The 13,431-nt window shown below is 31.4% G+C and overlaps 1 protein-coding gene across 1 annotated transcript; it reads left to right on the top strand.

The window, feature by feature from the left end:
- The first annotated feature begins 456 nt into the window (after nt 1-456).
- Nucleotides 457-4,302, top strand: LOC105108574 (receptor-like protein kinase HSL1). The gene is made up of 2 exons (XM_011002921.1): nt 457-3,330; nt 3,657-4,302. The coding sequence occupies exons 1-2, from the start codon at nt 744-746 to the stop codon at nt 4,046-4,048; spliced, it is 2,979 nt and encodes a 992-aa protein (XP_011001223.1). The 5' UTR covers nt 457-743; the 3' UTR covers nt 4,049-4,302.
- The last annotated feature ends 9,129 nt before the right edge of the window (nt 4,303-13,431 follow it).

Raw genomic sequence — 13,431 nt, 5'->3', positions numbered from 1 at the left:
TAGGATTTAATACTGTATAACATAATTTCTTTAATTTTTTTATATATAAATTGAGATTAAGTTATCTTTATAACTTAGTTAAAAGAAGCACTTATATTTTAAAAACACAACCATTACAAATTATTAAACAAATAGTAGTATTTGCTCTCTTGGACTATAGGTAAATTTAGAGTGTGACAAAGTGGGTCCGTGGTTGAAAATGTTTCTATTATTCAATTAAATTACAAATTTCTATATACTTAACGGTATATATAGCATGAAAGAAAATTCGATAATTTTTTTTAAACCATGTTAGTCTATTTCACGCGCCAAACCTCAAATTTGAGAGCATCCATTTAATTGTTTGTCGGACAATTGCAGTCATTTAAGTTCATGAATTTGAAGCTTTAATTTTAATTTGAAGCTATTTTATAAAATACTGAATACATAAAAATGGCTTAAATATATTCTTAAACAAAATAATTTGAAAAGAATGATTAACATTCAAAAACTCATGAAGGCTATCATTCACCTTCTGGCAATACGCAGCACGATACCAGAGCACCTCTCCTTGCAACAATAAGCCCACTCTCATGCCATCACTCCCGAGTCCCTTCGCCGGAAAACTCACTCGAACACACTTGCTCTCACTTTCAAGTTTCAACCCTGTTTATATCTCACACCAAAGCACGCACCCATCGCCTGCCCTATATTGAATCCCAAAGCCAACTCCATCACCACCGAAGAAGAAGAAGAAGAAGATCATGCTTCTCTTCGTTTTCCTTTCCATCCTCTTCTTTCCTTCCTCTACCCTTTCTCTGAACCAAGAAGGGCTTTACCTCCAACAAATAAAGCTCTCTCTTTCAGACCCAGACTCAGCTCTCTCTTCGTGGTCCGACAGAGACACCACCCCATGCTCATGGTCCGGCATCAAATGTGACCCAACAACAAGCTCTGTAACGTCCATAGACTTGTCCAACTCTAACGTGGCTGGCCCTTTCCCTACCCTCCTTTGCCGTCTCCAAAACCTTACTTCCCTCTCCTTCTCCAACAACTTCATCAACTCCACTCTCCCTTTTGATATCTCCACGTGTCAAAATCTCCAACACCTTGATCTTTCTCAAAATCTGCTTACAGGTACTCTCCCCCACACCTTAGCTGACCTCCCTAACCTTAGATACCTTGACCTTGCCGGAAACAATTTCTCAGGAGACATTCCCGATACTTTCGCTCGTTTTCAAAAACTCGAGGTTATTTCTCTCGTTTACAATCTCATGGACGGTATAATACCGCCTTTTTTGGGCAACATTACAACTCTCAGAATGCTCAATTTATCGTACAACCCGTTTACGCCGGGTCGGGTCCCTCCCGAGTTTGGTAACTTGATAAACCTGGAGACTTTGTGGCTCACTCAGTGTAATTTAATTGGCGAAATCCCTGACTCACTGGGTCGACTCAAGAAACTCAAGGATTTAGACCTTGCATTCAACAATCTTGTCGGTTCTATCCCGGGTTCACTCACTGAGTTGACCAGCGTAGTCCAAATTGAGCTCTACAACAACTCGTTGACGGGTGGTTTGCCTCGGGGGATGGGGAAGCTGACTGAGTTAAAGCGGCTCGACGCGTCAATGAACCAGTTAACTGGGTGGATCCCAGACGAGTTGTGTCAGTTGCCGTTAGAGAGTCTCAATCTTTACGAGAATAGCTTTACAGGGACGTTGCCTCCAAGCATAGCTGACTCACCGAACTTATACGAACTCAGGCTGTTTCAAAACGGACTCACTGGCGAGTTGCCTCAAAATCTCGGAAAAAACGCGCCATTAAGATGGCTAGACGTGTCAAACAATCACTTAACCGGACAAATTCCGGCAAGTTTATGTGAGAATGGCGAGTTAGAGGAGATTTTGATGATAGCTAACTCGTTTTCAGGTCAAATACCGGAAAGTTTGAGTCAATGCCGGAGCTTGACCCGGGTCCGGCTGGGATATAACAGGTTATCCGGCGAAGTGCCAGCTGGGCTTTGGGGTTTGCCTCATGTTTCGTTGTTTGATCTTTTCAACAATTCATTTTCAGGTCCGATTTCGAAAACAATTGCTAGTGCTGCAAATTTGTCAAAGTTGATTATTGATATGAATAACTTTGATGGGAACATACCGGAGGAGATTGGGTTTTTAGCGAATTTAACTGAGTTGGCGGGTAGTGAAAACAGGTTTAATGGATCATTGCCTGGGAGTATAGTGAATTTGAAGGAGCTTGGAAGTTTGGATCTTCACGGTAATGCCCTTTCGGGTGATTTACCGGATGGGGTTAATTCGTGGAAGAAAATGAATGAGCTAAATTTGGCTAGCAATGCTTTTTCTGGGAATATTCCTGATGGAATTGGAGGAATGTCTCTGCTTAATTATCTTGATTTGTCGAATAATAGGCTTTCGGGGAAAATTCCAATTGGTTTGCAGAATTTGAAGTTAAATAAGCTCAATTTATCGAATAATAGGTTGTCAGGAGAGATCCCGCCATTGTTTGCCAAGGAGATGTACAAGAGTAGCTTTATTGGGAATCCTGGTTTGTGTGGTGATATTGAGGGGTTGTGTGATGGGAAGGGTGGCGGGAGAGGTATAGGTTATGCTTGGTCGATGAGGTCTATTTTCGCACTTGCTGTGTTTCTTCTAATTTTTGGTGTGGTTTGGTTTTATTTCAAGTATAGGAATTTCGAGAAAGCAAGGGCTGTTGATAAGTCGAAATGGACTTTGATGTCTTTTCATAATCTGGGTTTTAGTGAATACGAGATCTTGGATTGTCTTGATGAGGATAATGTTATAGGGAGTGGATCGTCTGGGAAAGTTTACAAGGTTGTGCTTAGCAATGGCGAGGCTGTTGCAGTGAAGAAGCTCTGGGGAGGCCATAAAAAACAGGGTGGCGATGTTGATGTTGAGAAAGGTCAGGTGATTCAAGATAATGGTTTTAATGCAGAGGTTGCAACTCTGAGTAAGATTAGGCACAAGAACATTGTTAAGCTATGGTGTTGCTGTACTACCAGAGACTGCAACCTTTTGGTATATGAATACATGTCTAATGGTAGCTTGGGTGACCTGTTGCATAGTAGTAAGGGAGGGTTGTTAGATTGGCCAACAAGGTACAAGATAGTTGCTGATGCAGCTGAGGGACTTTCTTATTTGCACCATGATTGTGTTCCCCCGATTGTGCATAGAGATGTGAAGTCCAACAATATATTACTGGATGGTGATTATGGAGCTCGGGTGGCTGATTTTGGTGTAGCCAAAGTCTTTGATTCAACTGGGAAGCTTAAATCCATGTCAATCATTGCAGGGTCTTGTGGTTACATTGCTCCAGGTTAGTGATTGATGTTCTTCCTAACTGGTTTTGCTACTCCTCTAGTTTTGATGTGTGTGAAGATGATCTGTGCTGAAATTCCTTATTTTTTTTTAATAATGTATAACCGACACTGATTTTTCTTATGTTTCTAGTACAGCAATTATTATTGGGGATATGTTTTAGGATTTGATTGCCAATTCACAAATACTAGTATTCGCATAATTTACAAGTTCTCCTATCGGTTACCTGTTCATCTCCTGACAAATATATATTAATGGTCTGTCATCCAATTCAAGCAACATTTGCTGAATTGAAAGTAAATTATTTTGACACACTTGATGCAGAGTATGCATACACCCTTAGAGTGAATGAAAAGAGTGACATCTACAGCTTCGGTGTGGTTATTCTCGAGTTGGTAACCGGTAAACGCCCAGTCGATCCGGATTACGGGGAAAAGGACTTGGTCAATTGGGTATGCACCACTCTAGATCTGAAAGGAGTGGACCATGTTATTGACCCGAGACTTGATTCTTGTTTCAAGGAAGAGATATGCAAAGTCCTCAACATTGGCATCCTCTGCACAAGTCCCCTTCCCATCAACCGCCCATCAATGAGAAGGGTGGTAAAAATGCTGCAAGAAATCGGGGCAGACAATCAGTCCAAGACTGCTAAAAAAGACGGCAAGTTGACGCCTTATTACTTTGAAGATGCCTCAGATCATGGGAGTGTAGCTTGAGTAAGCAATCAAAGTTTTCTTGCCAACATGGACATGGAAGGAGCACATAATTATAAGCTCCAGTTTTCTTGTTTCTGGGCTAACTTCCCAGTTTTTACCTCCACTTTTGGGGTTGGTTTTCTCATCTTGAAAGGTTAATTTATGGAGAAGGAGAAAGGTAAAAGAATGGTGGTGTTAACATAATCAAGGAGTCGGTGATGGTATTGTATACTGTAAAAAGTAATTGAATGTAATGAAAATTTCCTTCCACCAAATTCGATTGGCTGCATGCATTCCACCAAAGTTCATTTGTTGATTGTGTGATGCTCAGTGTTTACTGTTTTTGGTGATTTCTCTCTGCAAATCCTGTATCTTCGCCCGTGTGCCATGGACATTCCAACTTCTTACGCCAAAACCCCTGTTTAGGAGGATTTGGAAGTTTATTACTGGTTGTGGCCTGCATCTACCAGGGTGGTCTTGTCATAGGCCCTTCCTATTTAGGAGATAGGCTGGCTGGCTCCGTTTGGTGCCCTTTGTAGCTGTAGTGACTGGACTCTATTGAGTACTTGCTATTATTGAGTAGCATGGAGGTATTTTTAATATATATATTTTTATAGTTTTGATATATTATTATTAAAAAATAAAAATAAAATATTTTATTATATTTGTAGAAGACACAAAAATTGTGAGTCCAGATGGCAACAGCAAGCAAGGATTAATCAACACTGGTTGTGTGCATGTGCTGCCATTTATGGAAATCACCATCACTGGGTGCATGGAAGTGGGGAATACAGACAGATCTTCCTTAGAAATAGCGATGACAATTGGTGGGGTGAGGCTTGTGTTTTTTTGCACGTCTTCACATGACTCGGTACCACCCATAATCATCACTCGGCTTCTTTACCTGTTAGGCCCTCGCCTGCCCTAGCTGCGGTTTTTTTTTTTTTTTTTTAGATTTTTTGAAAAATTGTATCTTTAAATCTTTGTAGCATCTCACAAAATCAAATCTGTATAAAGAATCTTACCAGTCAATAATCTTATTTTCTAAATTACATTTAAAAACACACAAAATCTTTAATTATTAGTGTGGTTGGATATATGAATCATTCTTATCTTTTATGTTTATAATTCATGTATATAATGTTTATTATTAGTTAAATAATTTATTTTCATAAATATAAGTAATATTTTTATGTAGGTTAATTTAATGTATATATTTTATAGCAAACATCTATATATGAATTTTAGGTATTTTTTATACCTTAATTTATAAATTTTTTTTTTTATAAAAAAATATAATATATACTAGTCTATACGACTCTAATAAATATCTAATATTTAAGAGAGTATTGATCATAAATATTTTAGGAATAATACTTTAATGCAATAGAATTCTTATAATTATAACAATTTTATAATTGTTTTTGCTAAATATTTTTATTCCATGAACTTTATCTTTACTCTAGATTTTTGAATCAAATATTAAATTAATTAATATTATGTTATATAAATATTAAAGATAAATTAGGCCTTTATTAAAAATAAATATTTATTTATATGAATATAATAATATTACGTGTAATTAACTAATTGATTACAAATTATATTAAATTACAAAGCTTAGCAGTAGTTGCATTAGTTATTATCTTAAAAATGGCATCATCCAAATTTTAATGGGTAATTTTAAATGTTTGTTGATTTTTCATTTAAGCTTTTTACATGGCTTCCATTTGAATTGAAGTCAGCAGCATTACAAATATTTATTTATATGAATATAATAATATCACGTGTAATTAACTGATTGATTACAAATCATATTAAATTACAAGGCTTAGCAGTAGTTGTATTAGTTATTATCTTAAAAGTGGCATCATTCAAATTTTAATGAGTAATTTTAAATATTTGTTGATTTTTCATTTATGCTTTTTATATGGCTTCCATTTGAATTGAAGTCAGCATTATTTTTTTTATAGACTTATCAAAGCTTTTTTTTTTATTAATTATTATTCATATATTGTGGGAACCTAGATAAGTTTTCACACGATTATATCCAATTTCATAATTGTATTTTGTCCAATGAGGATATTGAAGTGGGGAGTTTGTCTTGGCCTTGTCAAATAATAAAAAACAAACTTGTGTTTCACTTGTTAGAAGAAAATAATGTGCTAGGAGTTTATGAACAATAATGCAATAAGCAAAATTAAAAAATAAAAAAAAATTTAAGAGGACGACGATCTTCTTAAGTGGTTTTGTTTGCCTATTCCTCTATTCCTTTTTATATTTATTAATTATACTTTTGATTACAAGTTTATTTATAGGTTTCAAATTCTAGATAAACAAAAAATTAAATTACTTAAAGTAAATTCTAATTTGAACATGAAACGTAGTTTTGCTGACTAAAAATTAGAGAAATAACAATAAAAAATCTTGAAACAAAATTGAAAGAAATTAATTAATTAGGAAAATTAACATTTTTTCTATATTGAAAATAATTATATCCTTTTTGAATTTAATTTCTTATTTAATTTTGTAAGTTTTTAATTTAATTATTTCTAGTAAATTTCAAATATGGACATTTGAGAACAAAAGTGTTTTTACAATAGATTCTTAAACGTTAAGGGATTTATTACGAATTTTTAAAATTTTGAATGGTTTTTATAAATTTATAAATAAGAGATAACATTGTAATATACCCATTTGCATACTTCCTCAAAAAGAAATTGTTTTGTAGTATATATTAATTAATTGATGTGAGGCATTACCTGGAAAGATAGAGACAAGAGAGCCAACCGAAAGATTACCATCTTTTATACATTTTTCTTTTACAAAAACTAAACGTGAAAGGAAAGTCATTTAACGTTAGGACACGTTTGTTTCCTAACTAAACGTGAAAGGAAAGTCATTTAACGGTAGGACACGTTTCTTTTCTAGAAAATAATTTTTTAAATTTTTTTATATTTGTTTGTCATTAAAAAAGTTAGTCAATAAAAAATATTTTTTGATCAACAAAAAACATTTTCTAGTCAACAGAAAACACTTTCTGGTCAACAAAAAATATTTTTCAGTCAAATAAAAATTTAGCTTGATCTTCAGGAAAGTGTTTTTTTTTAGTTGTGTTTGTTTTTCAAAAAGTAATTTCCAGGAAAACTCTTTCCAAACTTTCTTGTGTTTGTTTTCCAGAAAGAAATGTTTATTATTATTATTTTAATTTCTTCATCTTTTTTTATTTTATTTAGATTTGATCTTTATTTATTTTATTTGAGATAATTTATGAAATTATTTTTTTTTCAATTTCATTATTATTCAAAATTTTAATTTGTAAGATTTGTTCCTCATTATTTTAATAAATTTGAGAAAAATAAAACATTAATAAATTATTTTTTAGTTCATTTTCCATAACATAACCAAACACTAGAAAGTGTTTTCTAGTTCATTTTCCATAATACTACCAAATATCAGAAAATAATTTACTTTTCAGGAATTTATTTTTCCCGGAATTCACTTTCCAGGAATTCATTTTTCTCGAAATTCACTTTAAAAAAAAACAATTTTCCGGCAAACAAACGGAGCCTTAGACACAAAAAGCTATTCATTGTGTTAGTATAATTACTAAATTGTCCATTTAAACTTTGAAATAGTTATTAGGGTTATGATGATTTTTTTAATTATGATACAATTATTTTTTATAAATTATATAAGATTATATAAATTATTTTATTTTTATTTATACAGTTAAATTACTAGTTTAATCTTATAATAAAATAATCTATTGTTTACTTCTAGAGATATTTTTATACTTTCAAATTTTTTAGAATAATATAATTACTTTGATGTTCTGAAAAAAAAAAAAAATAATATAATTACTTTGATGTTCTTAAAAAAAAAAATTCACCTAAGAATTTTTTATTGGTTTTATTATAAATTTAAAAGGTATTCAGGGAGAGATAAGCTTTTTTTTTTTTCTTGGTTATATCAAAGAAATTTAATATGAAGCTCATTAATAAGAATTTTGAAATTGAAGTATTTCTAAATAAAAAAACACTCAATTAATAAATTATTAAATATAAAAATAAGATGAAAATAGAATATACTAGTTGATTGGGTTTTAAAATCCTGATTTGTCTCCTAACCTGTGATATTTATTTTTTAGAGTTTTTATCCATTATTATATATAATATTTATATTATTTGATTTTGATGGATTAAGTGTAATAAAATAATATAAATATTATAAATGAATTTTTTTTTTTAAATCCTTGAAAACAATTTCCTTCGTTAGGCATGATTGCAGGACAACGAACACAAAAATTGATTCCCACAAAGAATACCAAATCCTCGACCCTTTCTATTTTCTCCCAAACCATCTAAGAAAAAGTTATTCTAAGAATCTCCATACCAACAACTTCAACACAATTCATTCACGCAGCCATTATTTCTATCCCATAAATTTGACCTGCAGAAACTCTACAAAATGTAATATTATATACATTGCATGTGGCATCCCCCTTGGATGTGTCACATGTAGTGATCGCATGACAAAATTCCCATCCTCCTTAATTCCAACATCCACTAACCATCTTCTTCCTACGGTATGCATATACACATTTGTCCATCGCAGTAAATGGCGTGAAAAAGTAAGGACTCGGACTCATTCTCCTCATCCCACTATCCATTTTCTTCTATACACCTTCTCAACTCATTTCTGCAGTCCAACTTGGTCCTTTGTTCATCTCCGAGCTTGCAGAAGATAATCATAGGAAGTTCGCATGTAAATAACATGATGTTGCGGGTGGTTTCATGGCTTGGAGGTGCTGACAAAGTGCAATGTCCAATTCTATCATCGACTTCTATTAATTGTGGTAGCTCTACCTTCTCTAATGCTATAGGATTCCAAAGAAAAAGAAGGTGGTATTCAAAATGGGACACAACACACCAGCTACGATATGAAGCCAAAACATAGTTAGTGCGCAACTCCGGGATTCTCCCATGGTAAATCTTAGTTGGGTTTAACAAAGCCAGCTTAGTCATTAGCAAAGCCGAAGTCAATGAAGGTGTTATTATAAGAAAATTTAAACCTGGGGCTTGAGAATGAAGTTATCTGATAAAAAAACCAACTTGCCATATAAGTATTGCACTGGAGGATGATATCATTTGAAGAATATGAAGAAGATTTTCTACAACTTGCAAGGTTTGCTTTCTATAGCTATTGCCATGAGAATAGGCAAGCCACGGATAAGGTTCCGGCATAGGAAACCATTGATGTTCTCATGTTCGAGACTCCTTGCAGCATATAGATATTCATTCTTTTATTTTTAACGGACCCCTTCCTTTAAGTGGAGAAGAAAAGGTGCCGACTTTCTTTGCTTTTTTCTTTATCGATGACACGTAGTTGAAAGAGAGAGTGAGAGAAAAATGTTCTCTTTAATTAGGTTTTGTCTTCTTATTCAATGGAGTTTTAATTTTGATATTTATTTCAATCAACTTTATGCCATCGTAAATATTAATTGTGAACAGATCTTAGTTTTGCTAAAGTGGATGTGGATGACAGCTTTGCGAAATCTTGTTTAAATAGGTTTTGGGGCTTATTAGAGATTGTGATGGAAATTAGGTGGTTGGATTTGTTGTTATTTATTATGGGGTCTCCCGTAAATATATAAAAAAAATTATAAAAGTGAAAAAAATCAAAAAAATGAAATACAAAAAAATTGAAAATTTTAAAAAATTAAAAAAATATATTAGTGAAGAGAATACAAAGAACACTCAAAAATTTACTAAAAATTGTTTGGAAAGGATTAAAATATATAAGGTTGAAAAAATTAACAATCCAATTTTGATTAATGAGAACCCTCATTATAAGAGAAAATTTAATTTGGGAAGGAAATTTAGAATTGGATGTTCATGGATTCAACTAAAATTTTTTAGGATTTAATTGAATTTATTAAGGGCTTAATAGCAATAAATAAATTTTTAAGTTCAATTTGGGCTTTACTTTGAATAAATTAAAGTTTAGGGGTTAAATTGTAATTTTAAAAAAGTAATTTGGTCAAACTAGATGCTTAATTGCATAAATATTGAAGTTTGATAAACAATTATTGATTTGATTAAAGAAATTCAAAACTAACAACCAAATTAAAAAAGACATGAGATGTCAAGGACTGAAATCAGTTAAATTAAGGATCAAATTGAAGAAAATTAAAAGATAAATGATTAATTAAGGGTTAAGATGCACAAATTGATAACCAATGACCGACTTGAAAAGGGCACTGAACTTTGGGGCTAACAATTGAATTTGACGAGGATAAAATTGCATAAAATTGAAAGTTAGAGAGTAATTAAAGATATGATCGAGAAGATTTGACATTTTAGGGATTTAATTGAATTTTGATCAAAACCCAAATTAAAAAACCTAATTTCTTAGTGGCTAACTTAGACAACATGTCATCTGGTTGATGTTTAAACACATAGTTTGAAATAAAGGGTAGACGACATGTTGTATGTTGACTTTTCATGTTTTTATTTGGGTAGTTTTGAGCTAATTGAATTGACATCTTTAAAGGAATGAATGTAAAACTATATACTTTTAAATTATGAAAGGTTAGACTTAAATGAAAGGTGTGCACCTTTTCTATCAACTCTAAGTGGTCTTAGATGATGTTTACATTAGAGTTACTTCAGTGAAATCTTGAAAGTGGTCAACTCAATCAGCCTTGACTGTAACACCCATTTTATGAAACCATTGATTTTTTTTTTTTGTATGTTCACACTTTAAACCGTCTTAATGAGTTCTTATCAAGAGCTGAACTTGTTCCTCTTAAGATCAAAAATCTAGAAACAACTCTTTAGTTCAAAGTTTAGCAAAACCACCAAAATCTCCAAAACCAAGTTTGTTGTAAAACTAGCAAGTATAAAGCTTCTAACTGTTAAAACCACTAAAAAACTTTCCCATTTCAATCAAAAAGTCAAGCATTGATCATTCATAATTAATTCTAAACTGAATCTATTAAAAAACCCTAGCAAAGCCTATAAATATCTACTGAAAGCCAAAAGAAAGAAATAGAGGAGGGGAGAAAAATATTGATAAGAAAAAAAAGTGTGAAGGTTCAAGAGTCTATTACAAAGATTTCTTAAGATCTAAGTGTAATAAAGCTAAACTTTGCAAAATAATAGCAAAAACCATTAGTGAATTTTGAAGGTATAAACTTCCCCTAACTTAGGAGGTGATATCTATGAGGTACATCTTTAATTCTCCCTTGCATGTTAATGATATTGTTTAACTTGTTTTAGTGTTATAATGTTTTTAATTTTTATTTTGATTAATGCATGAAAATATTGGTTTTTTCTAGTTAAATATTGTTTTGAGTTTGTTAATTATATATATACATGATAGATTTAAAATCTGCCAAATAAAACAATAAGGTTGTTGATATTTTTTCTAGGTTGCTAATGCTTGTTCTAGGCTCCTGAGTTTTGGCTAAGTCCTTTTGAATGTTAAAATACTAGTTTTGAACACCAAATTATTGAATATGTTTGTTGTTTTAATTTGGTAGTTATAGGAATTGAGATATTAGGGAAGATTATGATTTTTTAGTGTTGTTTGTTGTGCATGTAAGTTCAATCATTTGTAGCAATTATAATGTGTTTTTATTAACCAAAAAAGCTTGGTTTTGGGTTTAGAATGCATATTCTAGGTTTAACAGTAGCTAAGGTGTTTCTAGGTATTTTTGAAGCTTTTATTTTTCATGTTTTTAAGAAAAACATTACCTTGACTTCATGATTTGGACAACTTTTGGTCCAATTCTTCGCACCAACTATTTCTTTAGGTTTGATTAACTAATAATATTAGTTTAATTCATATCAGGATATGTTCTTTTTCTTGAGTTTTAATCCTAAAGTTTTGTTTTTGTACTTAAACTCATTTTGATCAAATCATGATTATTGGTTAATAATTATTGATGTTTAATGCTTGGTTATTGTTCAGCGATGAATTTTCAACATGTTTATGTCTCTGATTTTGTTGTATCTCTAGGAGGGTTTGAGAGTTATATAGTCTGGTTAGCTTTGAATGTTCTTTGTGTTTTGGAGTTTTTTGCATTTGATCTGTTTTGGTCAAAATCTTTTGTGTTTTTATAACTTTGTAACAAGTCTAATTTGTTTTAAATTTTGATCTAAATCTTGATTTTTTTCTTGGATCAAACCAATATTTTTTGTTTGGTTTATGGTTAAACTAAAGATTCTGAGTCAACCAAATTGGGTCAAATTCGAGTAATTTGGGTTAGACTTGGTTTGGTTATCAACTTCTTTATAAAAGATTCTTGGCTTAAGGGTTTTTTTCGGGAAACATGTCTTTAGGTCTATTTTGACAATTTTATTTAAAGAAAAATGAGATTTTACTAACCAAAGCCTTTAAAAAATCATAAACAAATTTCTAAGAATATTTTTTTTAAAATAAAAGTTATATTTTTTTTTCATATGGTAAAAATTCTAGAAAATATTAAGAAAAGAATTAAAATTTTTTTTTTGCATGTTTAAAAATACAAAAAACATTGCTTGGATTTTACAACTAATTTGTAAAACTCCAAAGGATTTTGGCCTATATTTCAAATATGTTAAAAACTTATTTTTGTCATGAAAATATATTATTCACTTTTAATATAAGAATAAAAAATCCTATAAAAGAGTTAATATAAAAAATATTATTAAAGATAATAATTTATTATTATTCACTTTTAATATAAGGATTAAAAAAAATCTATATGTAATTAATATCCAAAATATTATTGTGAGTAATACAACTCATTCACTTAATAAAAAAACTACAAAGATTTTTATCAGAAATATTATTTGGAATGACACATTACAAAAATTCTAGGTCTGTCCTAAAAAAACCTTACTAATAGTAGAGTATATTTCAACCTATATCCTATGATACAAGAGTCATAGACATCTAAAATACAAAATAGAAAAGAGAAAAAAATGAAAATCATTGAATCTCTTTGAATTTTTATCTTTGGTTCATTTGTAGTGCATAAGCTATGGATAAACCTGTTTTCTTTATACATCCTTTAGACCAAGTTCTTGACTTAGAATGCTAGGGTTCGTTTATCGTAGCGACCTGTTATGGATACACTGATGTAAATAAAAATATCATCAGAACATAATAACAACATACAAAGAAAAACAATGCAGTTTATCTTAGTTAAAGTGTACTAGAAGTTTTGATTAATACTTAAAAGTGTATTTTTATCAAGGTTTTGTATCATCATTTTGCACTTGAAGTACCAATAAATCTTTAACTAAAGCATGTTGACACGACGAAAAGATTGATGTCTTCTTCCAAGTGCAGGAGTGTCGAAGTAATAAATAACCCGGCAAGACCGGGGTCGAACCACAGGGAGGTTAATTGTA

This window comes from Populus euphratica, unplaced genomic scaffold (assembly GCF_000495115.2).
Source record: "Populus euphratica unplaced genomic scaffold, PopEup_1.0 scaffold293.1, whole genome shotgun sequence".
In the NCBI taxonomy this organism is placed as follows: domain Eukaryota; kingdom Viridiplantae; phylum Streptophyta; class Magnoliopsida; order Malpighiales; family Salicaceae; genus Populus; species Populus euphratica.
This window is presented reverse-complemented; position numbering and strand designations above follow the sequence as displayed.

Excerpts from the sequence above, each read along its gene's own strand:
- LOC105108574 (XM_011002921.1), top strand. The coding sequence starts at position 744 with ATGCTTCTCTTCGTTTTCCTTTCCATCCTCTTCTTTCCTTCCTCTACC. Across the intron at positions 3,331-3,656 it reads TTGTGGTTACATTGCTCCAG|AGTATGCATACACCCTTAGA; the intron begins GTTAGTGATTGA and ends CACTTGATGCAG.